The 24,948-nt window shown below is 34.1% G+C and overlaps 2 protein-coding genes across 2 annotated transcripts; both read right to left on the minus strand.

The window, feature by feature from the left end:
- Nucleotides 1-2,980: 2,980 nt before the first annotated feature.
- On the minus strand, nucleotides 2,981-13,850 carry LOC125039706 (vacuolar protein sorting-associated protein 45-like). Its single transcript, XM_047633916.1, has 12 exons — nucleotides 13,672-13,850; nucleotides 11,314-11,512; nucleotides 10,349-10,498; nucleotides 9,904-10,040; nucleotides 9,241-9,351; nucleotides 8,896-9,030; nucleotides 7,494-7,634; nucleotides 6,765-6,902; nucleotides 6,273-6,431; nucleotides 5,216-5,323; nucleotides 4,813-4,946; nucleotides 2,981-4,053 (listed from the first exon to the last, which is right to left on the minus strand). The coding sequence occupies exons 1-12, from the start codon at nucleotides 13,762-13,764 to the stop codon at nucleotides 3,861-3,863; spliced, it is 1,698 nt and encodes a 565-aa protein (XP_047489872.1). The 5' UTR covers nucleotides 13,765-13,850; the 3' UTR covers nucleotides 2,981-3,860.
- A 6,185-nt stretch (nucleotides 13,851-20,035) lies between these two features.
- On the minus strand, nucleotides 20,036-23,674 carry LOC125039523 (NAD-dependent protein deacylase Sirt4-like). Its single transcript, XM_047633550.1, has 6 exons — nucleotides 23,397-23,674; nucleotides 22,424-22,760; nucleotides 22,065-22,269; nucleotides 21,789-21,931; nucleotides 21,223-21,404; nucleotides 20,036-21,077 (listed from the first exon to the last, which is right to left on the minus strand). Exons 2-6 carry the CDS (start codon nucleotides 22,685-22,687, stop codon nucleotides 20,942-20,944), a joined length of 930 nt encoding a protein of 309 aa, XP_047489506.1. The 5' UTR covers nucleotides 22,688-22,760; nucleotides 23,397-23,674; the 3' UTR covers nucleotides 20,036-20,941.
- Nucleotides 23,675-24,948: the final 1,274 nt, after the last annotated feature.

The raw sequence follows: 24,948 nt of genomic DNA on the forward strand, positions 1-24,948 counted from the left end.
TCCACCTTAGCAGCAGGGGTGACAGTGTCATCCTGTGCTTGGGGCTTTCTTTTGCCACCGGAAGGCGCATATGCCTTCATGGTGACTACCGTGGTCTGGGCCTTGCGCGGTTCGTCAACTGTAAGTTCAGTCTGTGGGGGGTGTTTGATTGTTTTTTCCATGAATTGGTAAGTGCTTCATCCTCTCACGCCCCCACCCACCACGGAGTCCAACAAGGGGAAGCTGAGTGTCAGAACCAGTGTCTAACAGCAACAGGAGTGATGAGAGGATATACGCAGCCAATAGCCATTGTGACGGCACTCACGGACCATTGTGTGTGCCAATGGCGGCATGACTGCTTGACCCTAGCCTCCCGGGGGAGACCAGCCGATTGACCGTGACCGGGCCGGGATCAGGCCGCCTGTCTTGCTGGAATAGAGGACCAAAGAGGCGTGTTGCTAGCCGCAGGGCGTACTCGTTCACGGCATCGCTCAACCTCCAGGACTCCCGTCTCCACAGCGCACAAGGCTGCCACGCACGGCAATCGCGTGGGTAGGTGTAAACCCCTGGGGAGAGACCAGAGGGGATGCCCTTCCACCTACGAGACATCATTGTTTGGAGCCCTTTTGCTCAGCCCTCTGAGGCAGCCACCCAAAGGTTGCTTCACCGCAGTGAGGGAAGAGGAGTCTTGCACTTTTACCAGGCAGTTCCTTTCATCCCTCTGAAGCAACCACCCAAAGGTTGTTTCACCTCAGTGAGGAAGGAAAGGACCTGTGTCTTTTCAAAGTAGTTCCCCCTTCCCTCTAAAACAGCCACCCAAAGGCTGTTTCACCTCAGTGAGGGAAGGGAGGTTTTGCGTTCTTGTCAGGCACTTCCTTTCGTTCCCCTGAAGCAACCACCCAAAGGTTGTTTCACCTCAGTGAGGAAGGAAAGGACCTGTGTCTTTTCGAAGTAGTTCACCCTTCCCTCTAAAACAGCCACCCAAAGGCTGTTTCACCTCAGTGAGGGAAGGGAGGTTTTGCGTTCTTGCCAGGCAGTTCCCTACATTCCTCTGAAGCAACCACCCAAAGGTTGTTTCACCTCAGTGAGGAAGGAAAGGACCTGTGTCTTTTCAAAGTGTTTCCCCCTTCCCTCTGAAGCAGCCATCCAAAGGCTGTTTCACCTCAGTGAGGGAAGGGGGGTTTTGTCCTTTTTGTCAGCTGGTTCCTTTCATCCCTCTGAAGCAACCATCCAAAGGTTGTTTCACCTCAGTGAGGGGGGGGCGGTACTCGAAAACCATTCCGGACGTCTAGACGGGAGCGGTCGCCTGTGTGAAGGGCAGGGCCACAAACCGACCGAGAAGCGGGGCGGCACGGGGAATGGTTACCCCGGCGGCCCCCGGCCGGCTGCGTGGCGCGAGCCCGCGACCTTTGCCGTGCCGGGGAACGTGAGGACAGTCATAAAGAGGATGGAGAGTGGGAAGGCAGTTGGTTAAGATGACATGTCAAGCAAAAGCATTATTGATGTGATATTTGGCTTGAGTATAGGAAAGACCGCTTATGGATTTAGAGGACTCTTATAACCGGTACCGAGAAAGAATTGAGGTACTTTATGAGGAAGTCAGGAGTGGCAGAAGAGTATGCTGGATAGTGCAGCAGACGTTTGAGGACAGCGCGACAGCAGTAAGATGGGCAGTATGAATGATGGATGGGTTCAAGGTGGAAGTGGGATTGCAACATGAATCGGCTTTAAAGTCTCATTGGACTATGAAGCTCGTGAAAGACATTATGATTTGAAAAGAGAGTAAGAAGCAGGTTGAGGAGAGCCTAGAGAGATAGATGTATGCATTGGAGAGAAGAATGAATGTTAGCAGAAAGTCATAGCAAATGTGAGAGGGAGGGCAACAGCATGATGCAGTAGTACAAAAGTATGTGAAGGTGGATGAGTTCAAAATAAATAAATAAATAATGACGAAGATGATGGTGGTGGTGGTGATGGTGGTGGTGGTGGTGGTGATGGTGATGGTGATGGTGATGGTGATGGTGATGATAGGGGATCTACCAAAGGGCTGTAGGCCTTGATGTCTGTCACAAACTTTTGTACTCCAGGTACTGAAGAGCATATTAGAAAGAGAGACCAGGCAGGATGGAGGTAATGGTATTGACAACAATACAGAAGGCAGAGATGAAAGTAGCAAAATTGAAGATGATACGTTGTTTTTTTTTTGAGAGTGGCAAGGATTGATAGCATTAGGAATAAGTATAGCAAAAGGACAGGTCTGAGCAGAAAGTGAGTATTGAAAATGAGATGATTAGGGAATGCTTAGAGTAGTGATTCATGATATAATAGGGGAAGGATGCTGAGGTTGGACTCAGTATGCCGTAAGACCAACACACAAAAAGATAGAATATCACACACATACAAGTACAATTACAGATGTATAAATGAAGTGCTGAGAGACAAGTTTCCATTGTGTGAAATTGACTTGATTGTATGACTGACTGGTTCACACGTCATGCACGAGATGCAACACATGAACAGCATGGGCTGACTGGTCATGCCAGGTCATGCCATGCTATGTGTCTCCTGCCTGTTGAAGGTGTGATTCACCAACAGCAACAGGGTATGACAGAACATACAATGATTGTGTATTATTGTGTCGGATAGTGAGGTCCTGCACACTTATTGTGTGAGTCAGTGAGGTTTTGTACAGATAGAAGAAAGCCAAAGAGGAGTTTTATGGATGTGATGAAGGGAAGTTATGGAAGTGGTTTGTATAACATAGGAAGATGCAAAGAATATGACAAAATGGAGAGGGATGATGCAGTGTGGCAACCCTAAATGGGAGCTGCCAAAAGATTTCTAACACGAAGGTTATAGTTGGTATTATTAGATCATTTATCATAATCATCATCATTGCTAAAGTGTTGCTGTATACTGTAAACACCAAATGAGCCTTACAATCAAATTGATTCATGTGTTGATACTATCAAGCAGAAAGGACTATAAATAACACATTATATTTGTTGATACATTTGTATTACATCTTTTGATATATATACATTGGAAATTACAGTAATATAGAACTTACATGAAAGAGTAAGCAACATGGAGCATAAGAACAAATGTGTGAATATTCTGCAATGGTCTGTTTAAATATGCAATTCTCATATACATTATGCTTTTCCATATTATTATAACCTCTTATGAGATGGTACAGCAGAATATTTATGATTCTTGAAAACAGGTTCTCTGAGATGCTGGCATAAATCCCTGTCTCAATAAATGCCCTTGAATTAAAGACAATAAATCCTATATAATAAAGCTATATTGGTATATCATATATTGCATGCACATATCAACAGAATATAAATATACAGCATGCAGCTGGAAGATGAGCAAATCATGGAATTAATGCGCTCATTATTTTACAGGCTAAATATCAGTGGAAGGAAGATATCTTAATAGACATAATAGGCAACATCCAAACAGATCAACATCTTTCTGGTCTGCTGTGACACATAATTCTGCAGACACACATACTTACACAAGCATACATATAAACACACCTTTCCTTGTCTATATTATCATACTTCTAAATACTCTCCTCTGTGTGTTTGTAATCATTATTTATTCCTGTTATTTACAAAAATGAGAATGATATAAAATATCTTTGTCAAATCCATCTCTCAATATTATATACACAGTCTCTTGGCTATCACTCTACACTAACACAGCACTGTCGTCATTGTTACTGATATACATATTTCCTTTTTTTTTACAATATATATATATAAATATAATCATATATCAAAAGCTAGCTAGCCATGGTCCCCCCCTCATCCCAAACTGCCCTTAAATAAAATGAATTAAATATCTGATTCCAACGGCGATTTCACAGCTCATATTCTCAGCGCTTTCCGAGGTAGGCCATCCATGGCAGCCTCCATGGACGTCAGGAATGAGGCTGCATTATGGACTGTCGAGCCACCCAGAATAACGCGCATGCCTGGGTTGTTAGTGTTAAACTGGTGGATGGCAGCCGATTCCTCATATGTGACACCCCCAACAATGAATAACACTACGTTCTGTGGTCTGTAAGGAGAGATAATGAAGTGATATAACATGTTTTTTGGGTTTGTTTGTTTGTTTGTTTTTGTAATATCATGTCTTCATTCAATTTAAACCAACAAGGATTAGTTTGGACTTGAAAGCCTCCTCACTATTCCCATGTTTTCAAGTAAATATAAATTAAAAAGAAGAAAATGAGATTAAGTAAATTATGGTTCACAAAAACTAGATACATCTTAATTTTTTACATAGTAGTTAAAACTCAATAAACAGATGATATAGAGATGAATATGGTCTGTATAAAAGTCTAGAAAAGCCTTATATAGACTTTGATAATAATATGCTGCATTTGAAAACTACGTTGCCCTTGAATTCACCCAGAATGTGATATGATTTACATTTCTGAGATATTTTCTAAACTGCTAATACAATAACTCATTCCTACAATTCAAACATACAAAATAAAGAGAATAATGGTTCTCACTATAAAATGTGATCACAATTAATGTAAATAAATTTGATAGCTAACACATTATACAATGTATAGGAAAAAAAGGTATCTTCTGCACAAGAGGGGAATAACTCCTAAGCAAATTTAACATCAGCCAACTATATGGGAGTGGTATGGGCTTGGATTTGTGACCTAGAATATGAATACCATGCTCAACACATACCTACAAACAAACAACTTAATAACAACCCAAAATACAAACAATAGCCTTTGACAAAAACAACAGCCACACCCAAGAGACACAAGAACTACATTGTGCATCATTCACTTACTTGGATGCAGTGGGGGCGGGATTTCCACAGTACGGATAAGCACCCTCTCGCAGACGTCCTTTAGCTACCTCTGAGAGGGTGTCCAGCAGCAGTGGTTTGTGTTGCGTGTACACATTATCAACGCCTTTAATGCCCTGCGGGTCAGCATTTATATTATTAAAAAATGTCTGATCTGTTTAAAATCTAGAGTTAAACTGCTATGATACAGATATAATATAATTAGGAAATTTATGTATATCAATATGTTTACACACATAAACAATATCTGTGTGTGTATGGGGGGGGGGGGGGGGGAGTGCATAAACATTTGTGTATGCGTGTATATGTGTGTGCATGTATGTATGTGTGTGTGTATGTGTATCTTAATATCATTTTGACCCATCACTGCAAGTGAAAAACTTACCTTGAAGAGACGCTTTTTGATAGCCGAAATATCCTGGGGAGCCTGAGTGCCAAAGAGGTCACTCTGTCGAGCCCTTGCTCCCCCATAGTCCATCAACGATGATAATAACTGCAATACAAGTTGTATTAAATGTACTGAATCATTTGAAAAAAAAAAGTGGACAAAACATCACAAAGAAACTATTTCATCCATAAAGAAAAGAGAACGCAAATAGAAGGTAAAGAAGCAGCATTGCATTTCTGTACCTGATTCACATATTTCTAAATATATCAAAGAGTACCTGTTTTAATTTCTGAAAAGTCACAGTGTTATTTAAAAGGGCTACAGTACAAGCTGGTACAAGTGAATTTTATCATAATATTACATTGTACTAATACATATATTATCTAAACCAATGCTTCATCTTCATGTACAAAATTCAAATTGTGAGTAAATTATGTTGATTCAACCTCTTGATTTATACAATAAAACAACTGACATAACTTTCATGGAACACATGCATGATATTACTATTACCTAAGATAAGTTTAAAGTCAGGAGAGGATTTGTCTACAAAAAGAGAAAAGAAATGAAAAATAATACTACCTATTTCACCTAAAAATATTCCCAAAACCACACAACAAAAAAGTATTAATACATGTCTTTAGAAGCAAGAGATGTCAATGCCATGTTTAAATGCTATTTTTTCTGTTAAAATTACATAACAAAGAAAAGAGCAAATCACATACATTGCCATCTCAAGCTGATACAGGTTCTGACATCAGATAACTTTGGTTTTCTACAGAGATATGTATGTAATTCTGTAATATTACCTGAGTAATACTTTTGATGAACATATAGGATAATACCAACACACATTTATCATATCTTTTGCTCAGTGAAGTAATTCATTCCATATCATCCATTTCTACTCCTTCTTAGGTGGTCTTCTATAGTTTTTGATTTTGGAAATTGTATTATTTGATATAATTTCAAAAATCAAAAACTATAGAAGACCACCTAAAGCTCAACCGTCAAAAGCCCCAATACCAATCTCATACACTGAAATCCAACCAACCTTCAAGTAGTCATCGCCTACATTCCTCTTGCGCAGGGCATTAATGAGCCCCCGGACATCATTGTTAGGATGACCCTCATGGCGAAGGGCATAGAGCATGACGAGAGCCACCACATCTGCCTCCCTCACCTTCACATCAGTTACAAGCTGGTAAACCCTCTGAGAAGAGTAAACATAAACTTCATTCTATTTTAAATCAAACGGGCGGACTAGATAATACTTAACAATTAAAGAGAGAATAAAAGACGCCATAAAAATGACAAAAACAAATAAAGAGGTGAAATATAGATAATATAAATTACTAACAACTCAATGTGCATTATGAATCGTTTACAAAAAGTGAAGATTTTTCTTTTTTTCTTATGAGACCAGCCCATGAATGAATGAATAGATGAATGAATAAAAAAAAAAGGGGGGGGGGAAATACCCATAACACAGACAAAAATATATAACATGCTATACCTGAGAAAAAAAAAAATTAACTCGTATTACCTGGAGATTTGCGGAGTGATCTGAGCCACAGACGAGTTCCTGTTGGCACTCGGAAATGCCAAGAAGACCTAGAGTGCCAACCAGTCTCGACAGTTCCCCCACAACAGTCACATGCTTGCTCACTGTGCCCGACATTTTCTGTTGTAAAAGAGCCACAACCAAAGATTTATTTCTTCAAGAAGAATTAATTAAAAGCATTTCTACATTAGTTCTACAGATTTGCAGCAACATCAATTTAGTCATAAATCTAAAAATAAATGTTTCAACCAAGAGTTAACAAACAATTGATGAGAAACAAACTTAATTTCCAATAAAATAATTATACTTATTAGAAAAAAGAAAAACAATACCTGACAGACATAGAAAAATATAAAAATAAAAATTTGAAGCTAAAATCACATATTATCATCATCATCACCATCATTGTTATCATTATTATTATCATAATCATCAATATTATCAATTATCATTATCATCAACATCAATAATAACATTATTTTCATTACATTACATTAGAATAATCATTGTAATTCCCATTACAATCATCAATAACCATGAACATAATAATCATAAAAAAAAATAATACAAGTAAAACACTAAAATAATAATAACAGATTCAACAACAATAAAATAAATAACAGAAAAAATTAATGCAGAAACAATATAAATATAAACAATAATATAAACAATAATAAATATAAGCAATAGAAAAGATCCACATCTATTTACCTTGAACTGCGGATAGCTCTCGACGAAATGCTTCATGTCATTAATGGATTCCACTTTCTGCTGCTTTGACAGTTTCTTCTGGTAATCTTCCATCAGGTCCTTGATAGTCTGGCCAATCTCACCATAGTTCAGATACATGCTCTGAAATATTAGTGATGATGAGTAAAAAGGAAAATAGAATGAAAAATGGAAAAGCTGTCACACCACACAATGATGTAAGCTATACATATAGAAAGAGTGAGAGAATTGAGAGAGTGAGAGTGAGAGTGAGAGTGAGAGTGAGTGAGTGAGTGAGTGAGTGAGTGAGTGAGTGAGTGAGTGAGTGAGTGAGTGAGAGAGAGAGAGAGAGAGAGAGAGAGAGAGAGAGAGAGAGAGAGAGAGAGAGAGAGAGAGAGAGAGACAGAGAGACAGACAGACAGACAGACAGACAGACAGACAGACAGACAGACAGGCAGACAGGCAGACAGGCAGACAGACACACAGACACACAGACAGACACACAGACAGACACACAGACAGACACACAGACAGACACACAGACAGACAGAGACAGACAGACAGAGACAGACAGACAGAGACAGACAGACAGACAGACAGACAGACAGACAGGTAGACAGACAGGCAGACAGACACACAGACAGACAGACAGATAGACAGACAGACAGATAGACAGAGACAGACAAACAGAGACAGACAGACAGACACACAGACAGACACAGAGAGAGAGAGAGAGTGAATGAGTGGGTGGCTGTTGGGGTGTTGGAGTTTTGGTCTTCATAAAGCTAATGCAACATTACAATTTTTTTTAATGACAGAACCAATGTATTTAAAGATCAGGTAGTACCACTTCCATTAGGCTACTGAACCAAAAAATGAAAGTGACTTTTCCTTAGATGATTCTGACACTTGTTTATGGTATGGAAAACCTTGATATTATAAATACAAGTGTGGAATGTTTGTCTTAGTTCTAGATATTGTAAATAAATTGTGTAAATCATACAACTAATTATTTATCTAGTGATTTCTAACATCTCTGGGAGCGTCCTCATTGGCTAAGTATGGTGACGTCATTCCACCCCTTAATTGCTTAATAAACTATGCAAACAAAAAAAAATAATGGCAAACAGAAAAAAGCTGATGAAAAAGATATAGAAATAGAGGACACTCAGTGATGTTTATGTCAGGTGAGGGCAAGTGGGTGGGGCTTAGTTCGAGAGTGACTTTGTTATCGTATGCTAATAGCCCAAGTTACTGAGTGACAGTTTAGTTGGTAAATGTACCACAAGAAAAAGCTATATAAAACTGGCAGGAATAATTCACAGTACAATGAAACTACAGATAAGCATGGGCCTATCAACAAAACAGTGTAACCTCATTCATCTTATAGAAGGAACACACATACCCGAGCATAAAAGTCATCTTGAGTGGGTGACATGACGACCTCCTTCAGGTCATCTGACACCCCAGGCACATGTGCGAGGTTAACCCTGCCATTGTTCACCCCCAAGAGCTCATGCACCATGGCTTCATATGTCCACTGGGGAAAAAAAAATAAAGTTATCATTTAGAAACAGATTCACTTTAAGAGAGAGTAAAGTATCTGTGATTCCATGGCCATTAATCTAGAGAGTATTAGAACATATAATATTACTTTTGTTCATCTTCACAAGCTATGAACATCCAAAAGTATCAAAATACAAACTTGGATAGTCAGTCTTAAAGGGGGGTAGCACAAACTGTCACTCACCTGGTGCAAAAGAGGTGTCACTGGGTCATCTCTTCGGTCTAAGATGAGCAACAAAGAATTACCTTCTGTGTCAACATTTGTATACAAGGAGCCTTCTGTTACAATAGTTTGCTGTAAGATAAAACAAATAAGATAGTGTAATGAATTTCATATGCTGCTTTCTAAAACTACATACATTTTGTCAACTCTATTTATAGGCTCTTTTTCATCTAATATGTTTGTATACTTTATTTATAAGTCAAAGGCCTCTTTAAGAACTATTTCTTATACTTCTTAAAAAACTTTCAAGCCAAGTCATTCCTCCAACTGAAGAAATCTATGGCACATTCTTTGGTATCTACTTACAAGTTATCTTTCAAATATTTGTTGTATTATATCAAATAGTCCCTTTTCCACAACTCCTAATTAATAAGGCCACTCTCCTTTAACTTAGCCCTTCACATCAAAGACCTCAAAGATTAAAATAATTTGAACTATATATACATACTGTCGGACTACTTCTGATGCATGTGAAGCACTATCATTTTGTTCTTTACTCACCTTTTGCAAGTCTACTTTCTATTAAACAAATCAAGTACGAAAAAAATAGTATACAAGAAACATCATCTAAAATGAAGACTTTCCTTAATAAATAAGAAGAATAGTTAAAATAAATAAACTTACTCTAATATTTTCTGCTAAACTGCGTGCCATTTCTGAGTTATTCTGATAACGGATTGTGGGCAGCAGCTGTAAACTGAACAGCACACCAGCAAGACCCTGGACAGTACGCTGCAGACACCCAGAACCCCATTTCATTCCTGTTGGAAAACATTGACAGGTAATGAAATAATATCTAGTAAATCAAGGTAGGCCATAATCACTTCTCTGAGCTATAACCACAGTGATCCAAGCCCTTTGTACCTTTGGCACTCCAGCACATATCACATATATTCTGGTAAGCTTCAGTTTTTAGACCTCCCTGATAATTTGATGTCACATACAGAACTAGTCCAAGCTCAATCTTCCCAGAATAAGTGTAATGGATGTTCTTGACCTCTGGTGCTCTGAAGGAGAGGAGACCACAGTGATCATAGGACTTACTTGGACCCAGAGAGTTTATGCTTACCATGTGAGTGGATGGGCATGTTGAGAGAGAAGAGATGAGGTGACAAAGCCTGGTAGTCTGCATAGAGCTCTTGAACCTCACGCACAACTTCATGTTCATCAGCCTCTGCCAAGAGCTTCACATCACTCTTGCTGACTACATTGCTGAAATCTAAGAGTGAAAAGCTATCAATCATTTCAGAAATTTGATGTCTGTTTTTTTTTTTTTTTTTTTTTTTTTATAAGGCTAAAAAAATATTAAAACCTAATCATTAAGACAGGTGCAACCCTTTACTCCTACATCATACTATGAACATCCTGATCATTCAAATCCAAACTTATCAATCCTTAAAATCAGCAAACCAATTCTCCTTAACCCCTACTTAACTACTGGCCATAAGCAGGCAAAAGGCATAATGTGTGACCAGTCCTATTCACTTGCTCAGCATTTAACAGGCTTCTTTCCTATAACTTTTTAGTTATGAACGAGATGTATGAAGTGTCCACAAGAAAATCTGGTACCATCACATAGTCACAGAGCTACCTCCTGATATATTGTCATACATTATATATTACTACTTATATCTCTAGATACACAATCACATTTTACATGATAACAATATGATTTTATATGTGCTTATTTACATAGTTATAGTAATCTATCCCCATTTTTATTCATATGCAAAGTGTCACTGTGATAATCATAAGCAAGGTGTCACTGTGATAATCATATGCAAAGTGTCACTGTGATAATCATAAGCAAGGTGTCACTGTGATTATTTATTCAGCTTTGCCTTCTACTGACACTATCTATGTGATATATAAAAATTATAAGCACATTTTCTGGATGAAAAGTTTACCTGTTAAAAAAATAAGGAAGAAAAAAAAAAAAAGGAAAATAACAACAAAAAAAAATAAAACTATAAAATCCACTCACTAAATAAGAAAAAAAAAAAATATATTAGCAATAACACTACCACAACTTACATATATAATAAGCTCCATAGCGAGGCTTCTGCAGCTCGTGACAAAGGGCTCTGATGTTGTCCTGTGTGGGCCGGACGTAAACCAGGCACTTCAGGTACGACATGTTTTCCCCTGAGCTTGTCTGGTCCAGGCGTTCGAACATGTATACTTCCTGCCGCATGACTTCACTCATCCCTAGGACCAAACTTACAAAAGATGTCTGTAGAAGAGATTTAAAACAAGATATTGTACATGATTTGAATTGTTAGATCTGTAAAACTGGTGAAGAATAACAGCTTAATCAGATAAAAAAAAAATATATATAGATAAATAAATAAATAAATAAATACATAAATAAATATATAAATAAATAAATAAATAAATAAATAAATAGATAAATAAATACATAAATAAATTAATTAATTAATAAATAAGTAAATAAATAAATAAAGAGAATAAAAAAATAATAATAAATAAACAAATAAATAGATAAAAGATAGATAATTAATCAAATAAATAAAATAGAATCAAATAAAATCCAACTGTGACTTGGATTAAGAAACCTCAACAAAAGATTTATTCTGGCACAACAGAGCTTTCTGCTTCATCACAAAATAAGGAACTACTCTAAGCTTAGCCTGGCCAGAATATAATTACTAGAGACTTCTTGGCTCGCAGGTACATGAAACACGGAAACCATAATGACTGCTTGATGTCCTCTTCGAGACACTTCCTACTGTATTTTTCAAACATATCTGTGGAAAATGGCAAGCAAAAGCCTAAGAAATATTCTTCAACAAAGGGGGGTGGAGCAACTCAAATTCTATAAGAATGCTGTAAGAGTAACTTGTAGTAAAAATTAAAGGTAATATTATCAAATACAAAGCCAAAAAATAAAAACAAAAATAAAAATATGTAATAAGATTGAAAATAACATAAAAAATTTAAATAGAAATAAAATAAAAATAAGTTTAATATTTAAAAAATCAATCAATCAATCAATCAAAGCAAAGACAAGAACATTAGTTACATAAACAACAAAAAGAACAATATATAATATGAAAGTATAGCAACACACACGTAAGGGAACACAAACTTGGATAAAAACAGTACATAACAAGTATAATGTCCACTAAAATAATACATAGGTCTTTATCTCTCATGTTAATTATCCAGAATATGACCACACAGATAGAGACAAACTAATGTTGAGGTCATTGAGAAATTAAGAAATATCACTTTTGTGTGTAAAAATTTTAAAAATTAAGGTAAGCCCACAAACACGTCATATTTTGCATATCTATGCATGCACTAATGCTGTGGCCTCCATGATCTGTGCTCTATCAAGATACCTCACTAGAAATTTATCGTCAAATAAGGAACTAGTCTAAGGACTATCCTGACAGAATATAAGTAGTGAAAATTTACCTCACCAATGTGAAAGGCTTGGATGGCAATACTATTCTAAATAAGGTAACTGCTTATGAAGTGATTGCAACTCTCTGAGACAGACTAAGTCCCTTTTACTCCAGCCAAAAAAACCTTGGGTGTACTCCTAGGAATCCAAAAACATTGCAATATGTAACAAAGTACCCTTGCAATCCCCACCCAGTTGCCATCGTCTTAGATTCTGTGGGGCATTTTTCGTTAACTATTTTCTTCCTTTCTGATGTTATTCTATACCTGTACAGATTTTTAAATGTGTTTTTTTTTCTCACTGTCCAAGTATGTGAGGGAAAAGTTATTTATATCTGGACACACTAAAGATGATGACATTTCTCCATCAGGTTCGCAGTCCAATTTATACATCTTAATCTAGAAATAAAACATTTCTTGCGCCATTTTTGGAAGATATCTTAACCCAAGACACCCTGCTTGAATCAATAATAGTTTGAGTTATCTGGAAAAGTGTCAAAGCTATCTCTTTCTTTATTCACCCTTTCTTTTCATTATTTATTTTTTTCTGAAAGCTACAATCCTTGTGAAAATATCCTGGGAACAAATCCGCCACATTTGAAACACCTTTAATATTCCCTGCCAATAGTAATGTGTATGAAGTGCCTAGCAATAACACAAAGACAAATAATGACTCCATATTAACTATATACTAATCAATAATTATAAATTAGCGCTATTTCCCTAGTCTGTTACTGACAAGTACTAATTTTCCTTATCTTATCTACACTACAGTCTACAATAAACACTCATAATTACCCCTATATTTCTACATCTACATAACAGCGTTCTTAAAAGATAATCCTCACTCTACATCTAATAATCTTAAATAAATAAACCACAATTCATACTCGTTACACCCACCCCCTTAACTCTCCCGATCCCCCTGCCTATCATAACTCAACCAAATATCTCCTTCCTCACCGTTTCTTTATCCATCAACATGATCTTATAACCCGGCTCACTCTCGGATATCATCTTGTTCACATAATTCTTCACTGCCTGAACAACACTCATCTTGTTCCAGCCCCAAAAAGGTGAAAAGGGGGACTTTGTTGACGTTTCTGTGATGACACTACAGCGGCTCCGTCTGCGCTGGCGAACGCGAGGGAGCGAGCGGCTCTTAGCGAACACCTTCTAGTGCAGACGGCGATAGCGAACTCTTAGCGAAGAGGAGGTGGACTATAGACTGCTTTATAGTCGAAAATTCTATTAAAGGAGATAGATGATTGCTTAATGAAGGGTCATATTAGAAAGAACAATAATAAGGATAATAATGACAGCAGCAACAACAACAACAATATTGATAATAGTGATAATAATGATAATAATAATAATAATAATAATAATAATAATAATAATAATAATAATTATTATTATTATTATTATTATTATTATTATTATTATTATTATTATCATTATTATTATTATTATTATTATTATTATTATTATTATTATTATTATCATTATCATTATTATGATTATTATTATAAGGATAATAATGAGAATAATAATAATAATAATAATAGTAATTATAGTAACAATTATTATTATTGTAGTTGTTTGTTGTTGTTTTTTTGTTGTTATTGTTATTATATTTTTTTCTTTATCATCATTATTACCATTATTATCATCATTAATTATCATCATTATCACTATTATCATTATCATTGTTATTATTATCATTAGTAGTAGTATTACTAATAATACTAATGCTATAATTATTACTATTATTATCATTATATTATCCTTTTCATTATTATGATTATAATTATTACTATCATTATTATCATTATCATTATTATCATTATTTTTAATTATTTTTATCGTCATTATCATTGTTCTTATTATTATTATTATTATTATTACTATTATTGCTATCAATACAATTATTATTATCATAATTGTTATTATAATTATTATTACTATTATCATTATCATTATCTTTATTATCATCATTATCATTTCCTTATCATAATTGTTATCATTGTTATTATTACTATTATTATTATTATTATCATCATTTTTATCTTTATCATGATCATCGTTACTATTACTAGTGTCATTACCATTATCATCATTAATATTATTATCACTATTGTTATTATTATAAATATTATTATCATTATTACTGTCATCATTATTATTAAACTTTAGCATAATTATTATCATTGTTATTACTATTATCATTATTATTATTATTATTATCATGATCATCGTTATTATTACTATTGTCATTATCATTATCATCATTAATGTTATCATTATTGTTATTATTATCATTATTATTATTATTACTGTCATCATTATTATAATTATCATTATTATTGTTACTATCATTATCATTATCATTACTTATTACTATTATCATTGTTATCATTATAATTATCATTGTTATTATCATTATTATTATTACCATTATCATTATCATTATTACCATTATCATTATCATTATTATTATCATTATATTATCACTATCATTATTATTACTATTATTATTATCTGTTCTTTACAATCATACTGCCGGGTTTCACCCAGAAACTAGGGGCAATTAAATGGTATAACACTACCAAATCTATGAAACAAAATAAAATTCCTAAAGTGATTTAGGTAGAAAGAGCCTTTCTTAAGAGGCGTGTAGTTCTAAGGGTAAGGATAAGTCCGATATGCGAAGCTGAGCCTCGCCCGGGCTATGCCCATGAAGGGAGCCAGGCCTGTGTCGACTAATGTCGACTCGCTAACGGGTGTCAGCTGGTGCTGACTCGGCTGAGTTTATTCCTTACCCGCCGTGGTTCCCAGCCACATCAGTAACCTCCAGGCGACATTTGCAACTTCTCGCGCCTGTGTGCAGTGCGATGCGATTGAGATTTGCGAAGTTCTAACTTCGCCCGGGCCTTCTAGATATGGCCCGGCAGTGCTGTTTAGGACTATCTTTTGTAGCTCCTGTAGTGGAGGTTTGCCAGGGAATAGCCTTTCACGTTCTTGTTGACTTGTCCAAGAGCTCCTATGACTATTGGTACTGCGGTCGTTTTAAGATGCCAAATTCTCTCGATCTCAATTTGCAGGTCTTTGCATTTTGATAGCTTGTCGAACTCCTTTGCAGACACATTCCTATCTGTTGATACTGTCATATTAATCACAAGGCAGTTCTTATGCTCATGGTTCTTGATAATTATGTCGGGCCTTATTTGCCTGGATCTGTCAGTGTGGATTATAATATCCCAGAGATAGCGATCTTGTCATTTTCTACTACTCGCAGCGGTTTGTGCTCTTACTATTTCACTGCACAAGGTAGTTCGAAATGTTGACAGGTTTTCCATTGAATATATTGGCCTAATCTGTCATGTCTGTTTTCATATTCTGTTGGTGCGAGGACAGGACAGCCAGAGACAAGGTGGTCTATGGTCCCTTTGTGTTTATCACAGTCGCGACAATGGGATTTGCACCATTCTGGAGAATGCTTGGAAGTTTCATGTGAAAAAGATTTGGACAGCCATGAAGTCTTCTCTTTCGACTTGTGACCAGTATCACGTAACCACTGATGGACGTTCAATAGCTCTACATCAGCATTGGTACGGTGGGGTGCTGGCCGTAGAGCCTTGTTTTCCCGGTTTTCCTTGATTTTGCGAAGGCATTCTTTCGTGGCTGCTACTTTCGCATGTTTGGTGCAGTTTAACAGTTCTTCAGGATTGGTTTCATTTTCCAGTCCACGGTTGTAATTCTCGCTTTCTTTTACAATTGAATGTGCTCTTTTTGAACTTTCATGTTGTTTGACTAGTTGTAACATCCATTCATTAGAGGAGCCTTTTCAAGTCCGATGGTAGTGCTTTTGTAAGTGAGCTCTAGCTGAGTTGAGGTTTCTACCCCCGTCCTTACGTGGAATAATAAAGTCTGTGAACATCAGATTTAGGGTGGTGCATTTTATGAGCTGTCATCAACTTACGTACCTTGGCATCTAATTTTCTGATATCAGATATTGTCCAGTTGATCCTGTACGTTGCTACAGGAAAGACAAGGGTGTTAATCGCCTCAACTCGGTTCGCAGTTTAATTGTTTTAAGAACCACTCTCACTCACCGATAAAATTCCTTACTGATATTTTACTTCATACTCGAGTGCTGAATAACGTTGTCTTCATTAATTCCAAGATACTGATACACTCTTGGTCTAAGTTACGGATAGTGATGTTATCTCGATACACAATCACTCTCAACAAATTTACCTCTCTTAAACGTTGCATTCGCACACTTGTCAATCCTCGCCATTCCTAGCACACATATGCTTAAGGTCATCCATAAAAAAGAAGTGGTTAATGCTCCAATTTCCGATCTTATAACTGCGGTCAGTGTTGTTGAGTTCGTGTGATAAATGGAACAGAGTCATGCAAAAGAGTCAGGGAGAGAGAGAGAGTCCCCTTGGAAGACACCACAAGTGATGTCGATAGAGTTAGGTTTTAGGGTTCCTTTTGGTGGGACAAGAATAGATTTGTTTTCCATAATCTCATATTTAACCCCAGGAAATTGCTAATAACTGGGGATTCATTAAAAAAATTCAAGAGATTTCAGAATCCAATTATGGGGCACACTTTCGAAGGCCTTACGATAACCAATCCAAACCGTACTCAAACTACGATGCTTTCTTTGACTTACAGTTCTCAATTATCATTTTATTAAATACTAATTGGCCTTTACAACCGTAGGATCCTCTCCTGCATCCTTTCTGTTCATCAGGAAACAAGTTGCTGTCAAAGAAGGAATAGATGCGGTCAGTCAAAAAGGATGTTGTGCTAAGAGAGGTTATTGGCCTATTGTTTTTAGGGTTTTTAGTGTCTGATGTAGCGGATATGTAACACCCTGACATCCATTGAGAATGCTTTTAACCTCTTCAATTGTAATGTCATCCCAAGTTTGTTCTGGGAGGTTGGCATTCTTAGCTTCTGAGTTATTTATCCACCCAGCTTCTAGGTTGCTTGCTTTATCACTATTCCAGATTTTTTATTTTCCCAAAACCTTTTAATCTTTTCAATGTCATTAACGTTATTGTTTCTTTTCCCACTTCCCTACAAAACTTCTTAGCATCGGATTTTAAAATTTGGTTTTACCTGTAAAATTCTGATCGTTTCTCGAACCTTTTTGAGTTTTCAATTGTTTGTTTTTTTGTTTGATAACTTCTTTAGTTTCCAGAATGTTATCACTATCCAGCTTATATTTCCTCTTGAGCCTCCTAGATGTTCGGCCTTGAACTCTTACACGTCTTCGAAGCTCGCTAAGAATCGATATTTCACCTATGATTGTTTTTTGTTTTTGTTTTTGTTTTTGTTTCATTTTTTCTTTCAAAGATGGTTTCTTAATTTTCGTCTGCTTTGCTTGCTCTTTATTAGAACATTTTAAGGTGATCAAATTAGCTGTCGCATACAGGATCTTATAAAATTACTATTGTTATTATCATTATTATTATTAATTATTATTATTATTATTATTATTATCATTATTATTATTATTATTATTATTATTATTATTATTATTATTATTATTATTGTTATCATTATTATTATTATTATTATTATTATTATTGTTATTATCATCATTATTATTATTATTGCTGTTGTTGTTGTTACTATTATCATTATCATTAGTAGTAGTATGGTTATTATTATTATCATCATTGTTATTATTATTATTATTATTATCATTATTATTACTATTATTATTATCATTATTATTATTACTATTATTATTATCATCATTATTAGTAGTAGTATCATTAATATTATTATTATCATTATCATTGTCATTGTTATTATTATTATTATTATTATTATCATTATTATTATTAATATTATTATTATCATAATTTTTATTTTTTTCATTATTATTATTTTTTTTAATACAATTATTATTAATATAATTATTATTATTTCTAAAATCATCATTCTTATTATCATCACTATTATTATTATTATTATCGATAATTATATTATTATTATTATTAATGTTATTGTTATTATTATTATTATGATCATTAATTTTATTATTATTATTATGATCATTAATTTTATTATTATTATTATGATCATTAATTTTATTATTATTATTATTATCATTATTATTATTATTATTATCATCATCATCATTAATTTTATTACTATTATTATTATTATCATTATAATTGTCATTATTATCATTATTATAATCATTATTATTATTATTATTATTATTATTATTATTATTATCATTTCTATTAGTATTATCATTATTATTATTATCATTATCATAATTATTATTACTATTATCATTATTATCATAACTATCATTTTCATTTTTATTATTATTATCACTATTATCATTATTATTATTATTATTATTATTATTATTAATCATCATTTTATTATTGTTATCATTAACATTATTATGATTATTATCATCATGAATTACCAATATTGCTGTCATTAATTACTGTTATTGTTACTATTACTTTCAATATTGTCATCATTGACTTTTGTAAAATGTATCACATTCATTATCATTATTGTTTTCATCATCATTTACATCATTACTGTTATTATTGTCAATATTATCAAATTTTTTACCTTCATTATTAATACTAAATCATAACAGCTATCATTAAAGCTACCATTATTATCATTATCATTAATAATTATTATCACTATTATCATTTTACAACTATTATTGCTAGCATGACATTGTTTTTATGATTAATATTATCTTAAGTATTATATTCATCATTATTATTATTATTATTATCATCTTTATTGTCATTATCATTATCATCAATATTTTCATTATTATCATTATTGTTATCATCATCATAACAACAATATTATACAATATACTAATAATTATTATTATCATTACTGTCATTATGATCATCATTACTATCATCACTGTTATTACTATTATTAGTAGTGTTATTACCACAAATATCACCATCATCATTCTTATCATCATCAATTATTATTGCCATTGTTATCATCATTAACATTATTATTATCATAATCACTATCATTATGATTGAACCACTAATATTCTCATAATGGTATAACTGGTATTTTTACAATTACTTTTAGTATTGCCATCATTAATATCAGTACTACATTATTTCATTCAAAACTTCCACAGTCGTAGCAGTTCTGTACATTTACACTATTTACTAGGAAATAGATATAGGAAACAATAGGATACAGTAGTTTCATTTGACTGATGATAAATTTAAAAATTCATTACACAACTCTTGGATTATGATGTCAGATAGGTCAGTAATACAAAGACTTATATCACAGTTTAATGTAAAATCTAGATCTGTTACTCATTGTTAAACTATTTTTTTCTTTACTTGGACTAATAAAAACATAATTATAGTTTAATATAATTGATATTAAATTCTCAAAACAAATTCTGAACATAATAAAAGCTATTGTCCACATTAAATATTACAGCTACAAATACAGATGTACATTTTTGTGTGCATGAGTTGATGGGTGTTTTGCATGTGTATGTATATATGAAAGTGTGCTTGTGTATTTGTATCATGTACTGGTATCCGTGTCAGCAATATAAGAATCAAATCCGTATTGCTCTTATGCTGTTACATCTAATCAACCAGCTTTGGGGTCTATGCATCTTATAATGTCATCTGATATCTGAGATACCCCGAAGGAGCACTGTCAAAATGGCTCAAAGGGGGTACTAATGAAAAAGTAATTATGGCAGCATTGACAGGGAATATGGAGCACCAATAGCAGGCTTTGCTTAGGGATTCAAATGCCTTTCATACAGCACTGGTATGTAGCCATAGATGCAGGCAACATATGACTGTATCATACAGCTAATGGATAGTCTCTGCAGAGCTTTGTTTTAAGATGCAAATAATTATTTCATAAATAAATAAATATATAAATATTTATATATACAAGCTAATACACATTTACACAAGATAGACAGAAATTCAATTTCTCTCATAATAATTATTTTCTCTGTATATGACAATACTTACAAAATCTTTCAAAAAATAGTCATACACTGGGTTGATACAGCAATGAAAAATGTACATTCATAGCCTTTTATCTGATAGAGTATCTGTTCAAATAAATTTAAACATTTAATATAAAATAAATTCTAACACATTAAAATATATAACAAACTATTATTTAAAACTTTCAAAATCTAAAATTCTTGCTAGTGAACAACAATCTGTGGAAGCACCTCTCCACAACGTGCACTTATTCTAAAATCCAAGTGTTTGTCAGCACGGGTAGTACCAATATTCACAGCACAAAGTGGTATCCCCATATCTACAGCATGAAGAATAAACCTGTAAAAAATTATTTTTTACATGTTAACATAATTCTTGATGCCCCTAGAAAAGAATGCTTATTTTAATAGTCATAAATATTATTTTCAGTCAAATCATGAAGTATATAAAACTATAATATGATATATAATTTAAACAGTCTTACCTATACCCTGAATAAACATATAATGAGGACCCCAATACTAGCAGGCCATCACTTTCATTGAGTTCTTGCTTCACTCTCTCAACACGTTCCTTGGGAACATTATCTCCAAAAAAGACAATATATGGTTTCATGATGCCACCACAGTGTTTACATGGTGGTACTTGAAACTGATTAACTTCCTCCTTGAAAAGAAAAAGAGTTATTGGTGTATTTGCTTATCATCTTCCTTCTAATCTGTATCATTTGTATCATTTTTGTTACTTTAAAACAGAATAAACAAAAATGCACAACTATTCAATCTCCACACAGAAATTCTCCTTATCTCCTTATATCACTACATATACACAAGCTTACACCTTTCTTTTTACCCTGCATTCAGCAGTTTTTTACCAGAAAAGCAAACATAAATATACATCAACTGCTGACATTTTTAATATCCAAAATGCCTTCACCAAATACTACATATACTGCAATCTTGGAAAAATGCAAACTACAATTAGCTTTAAAAACATGTTAATTATCCAGGACTCATTGCCTATAATAAGAAGACAAACATACATACATACCTCTGAAAGCTCTACATCACCATCTGGCCGAATTTCAGATGAGTGGGAGGACATGTGGGGGTTTAAGATCCGTAGCCTGGTTTGGAAGCTATATCGGTCCACCATCTTTGAGCAGGACATACATATAACCTTAAAGGCTGTCCCTGGAGAGAGAGAGAGAGAGAGAGGTGAGATGTTAGTCACTTTATAGTAACAATATAAGAATGTGATCATCCTTTAAACTAACAGATTCAAATATATTTTTAGTACCATCTCCAGAGTGATTTACCATCTTACCATGTAATTCATGAACGTTTGTACTCCCAGCTTTGTGGTGCAAGCGATCAACATTCTGGGTTACAACACACTGAACTTTCCCTTTTTTCTCCCATTCAGCAAGAGTCAGATGAGTAATATTTGGCTGGAAAGTGGAGAACCTCGGCCATCCCATGTAATTTCTTGCCCAATAGCTTTGTCTAGCTTTTGCTGAGTCCATGAAAGTCTGTGGTTGAAAAACAATTATTGCTTTACTTACAATAACAACACAGTATCATATGCCCTTCTATACACATATCTTTACTTCAAAAACCTCACAGACTCAATAGAGAAAAAGAATCTTCAGTCAATTAAAAAACAATCATGCATCTTTTACTCACCTTAAACTGCACTGGACGTTTACTACTTGTAGCATAAAGACCCACACCTTCAGAGCGATAATCTGGAATACCACTCTCTGTTGATATACCTGCTCCTGTTAGCACAAATATCTTTCTGTGATTGTCAAGGAACTCTTGCATTTGATCCACAGCCCAATTTTCACATGGACTGTGTTTTGGAACAAAGGCATATTGTGAACAGTATCTTGTCACTTCTGAGAGTATCCTCATATACTGCTTTCTCACAACCAATGAATTATTCATTTCAATATATTGCGGCCAAACTACTTGATTATTTTTGGGTGCTACTTTTCAGTAATCTTTTCTGAAGTCAAATCTGAAACAAGAGAGAAGAAAAAGTCTTTATTTAACATTAGATATTCCTTATACCTAGCTATACTTATAACAATAAGAACATAGTGATACTCAGTCAATTTAGAACTTAATAACAAAAAGTGTAGCAACCACAATATATACTGACTGTCATGTTATAAACACTAAAAATTATAACCTTTTTCTTCCTAAAATTAAGGAAATATCCAAATTTTAGGGTTCTGGGAAACTTAAGTTAAGAATGGTGTTTATATATCATAAGGAGACACATGCACAAAGATGGAAAGTACTGCTCTGACCATGGGTAATGAACGTGACAAATTTAGTGAGGTCATAAGGGTAGTTCTAATAGGAAATATTTGCAATCCATTTTGTTTATAATTCTAATTACTTCATCTCTAGTGACAAAGATTTTTCTTTATTTTTTAAATTTTCTTTGAATTTTTCTTCTTCTCTTTCTTCTTTTTCTGTCTGTTTTCCTTCCTCTGGTGTATGGTCAACATAACTTTCTGCATCAAAACCTGTTCCACAGTTACAGTAAAGAACGTAATAACTAGATGAAACAATAACTTATTTTATGCCATACGTCATCTTACAAGCATAAGTTTAAGGAACTGAGAAGATAAAAAGTTGATTTTACCTGTACAAAGGACGCCTTGCACCTGGGCGAGTTGGTGTATCTATGCTGCCAGCATCTGATGCAATCAAGAAAGAGGAAATAATTATCCAGTCTTCTTACTCTTCTCTCTCTTCTTCATATGTCTTATTGTTATAATCACCATTCCTCCTCCTCTTCCAGACTTCAGGTTCTTATTGTATCACTTCCCACTAGACTACGAAAGGGGTGACCTTTCGTAACAAGACTTTTCATAAATTCTTGCCTTGACGTCAGTGTGTTTCGTAACCAATGTTTACGTTCGTGGATGTCCGTCTATCCCGCACCTACTCCTGACCCTCTATAAATTAGCTATCATATTCTTTACTATTAACTCAAAGGTTATCTTACATTGAAATCTTAATATATTAATTTAAAAACACAAAAACAATGTACCTGCTTACACTTCCAAGAAATATTTATAAAAATATCTAATTGATTGTTATATCCGAGTAGGTGTGGAATAGAGCGTTTTCCTGGATTGGAATGCGGATTCACTGACTGCACAAACGGCCCAATGCATGATCAATGTTGTTTGCCTTTAATCAAACATCAAAATAAAATAACCAGCCTTTATTTGATGCCTGGTGGCTCTAGTACCAACGTGAATGTAAGGGCAGCTTAAGGTTTCTTTATATTATAGATTGTAGAAGAAGCGAGAGAGAAACGAGTGGATGGGGGAAAATGGCACTGACTCCTCGCTGGAAAGGAACGCGATCGTTTGACATTTATACTAATATCAATATAAATAGTAGTAATGATAATGATATCATTATTACAATTATCGTTATCATAATTGTTAATCATCATCATCAGTAGTAGTTATAGAAGTAGTAATAGTAGTCGTAGTAACAGTAGTAATTTTAGTAGTAGTAGTAGTAGTAGTAAAAGTAGTAGTAGTAGTAGTAGTAGTAGTAGTAGTAGTAGTAGTAGTAGTAGTAATAGTAGTAGCAATAAGGGCGACTGATGATATAATAGTTTATTGTTGTATGATTTTGAACTAAATGGCCTCTGAAAGGTTGGTATCCATACTATGTGTGGTTTCCGTAAAGGTTGACTAGAACAAGGCAACTGACGCAGCAATCGTAATAATAATAGCAGTATGATGATTATAATGACGATGATAAAAGCATAAATGTGTATGGTAATATATAAACATGATATTCACGATAATATCAACAACGGCCAATACTTTTATTATTATCAATATCATTATTGTCACCATCATCATAATCACCATCATCACCATCGTAATATATATAACTACAGTTTTTTGCGAATCTGAATCTGAAATTTATATAAATTGTATAACTTTATTGCTACTAAATAAAAACATTTATAATACTGTTTGTTGGCCACACTTATGTAACAATGATAACTGAATTAAAGAAAAAATATGTATTATCTTTTAAAATCTACCTTTGTAACTGTGTGGGTATCATGACGAGATAGGTTTACCATCGCCTGTTGTTCTTATACCTAAGGTGTCCAATGAATGTATATGCTTGTGAGGTGTAAGACAAGACAACATCCGATT

The sequence above is a fragment of the Penaeus chinensis genome, chromosome 27, assembly GCF_019202785.1.
Source record: "Penaeus chinensis breed Huanghai No. 1 chromosome 27, ASM1920278v2, whole genome shotgun sequence".
Taxonomy (NCBI): domain Eukaryota; kingdom Metazoa; phylum Arthropoda; class Malacostraca; order Decapoda; family Penaeidae; genus Penaeus; species Penaeus chinensis.

What these genes read in the sequence shown, in the direction of transcription:
- LOC125039706 (XM_047633916.1), bottom strand. Translation starts at nt 13,764, where the DNA reads ATGAGTGTTGTTCAGGCAGTGAAGAATTATGTGAACAAGATGATATCC. An exon ending in AAGATGACTTTTATGCTCGG is followed by an intron (nt 7,635 to 8,895) that starts GTATGTGTGTTC and finishes CTAATATTTCAG; the next exon opens with AGCATGTATCTGAACTATGG. An exon ending in TCAAAAAGCGTCTCTTCAAG is followed by an intron (nt 4,947 to 5,215) that starts GTAAGTTTTTCA and finishes GCTGACCCGCAG; the next exon opens with GGCATTAAAGGCGTTGATAA.
- LOC125039523 (XM_047633550.1), bottom strand. Translation starts at nt 22,687, where the DNA reads ATGAATAATTCATTGGTTGTGAGAAAGCAGTATATGAGGATACTCTCA. An exon ending in AAACGTTCATGAATTACATG is followed by an intron (nt 21,932 to 22,064) that starts GTAAGATGGTAA and finishes CTCTCTCTCCAG; the next exon opens with GGACAGCCTTTAAGGTTATA. An exon ending in TATGTTTATTCAGGGTATAG is followed by an intron (nt 21,078 to 21,222) that starts GTAAGACTGTTT and finishes AATTTTTTACAG; the next exon opens with GTTTATTCTTCATGCTGTAG.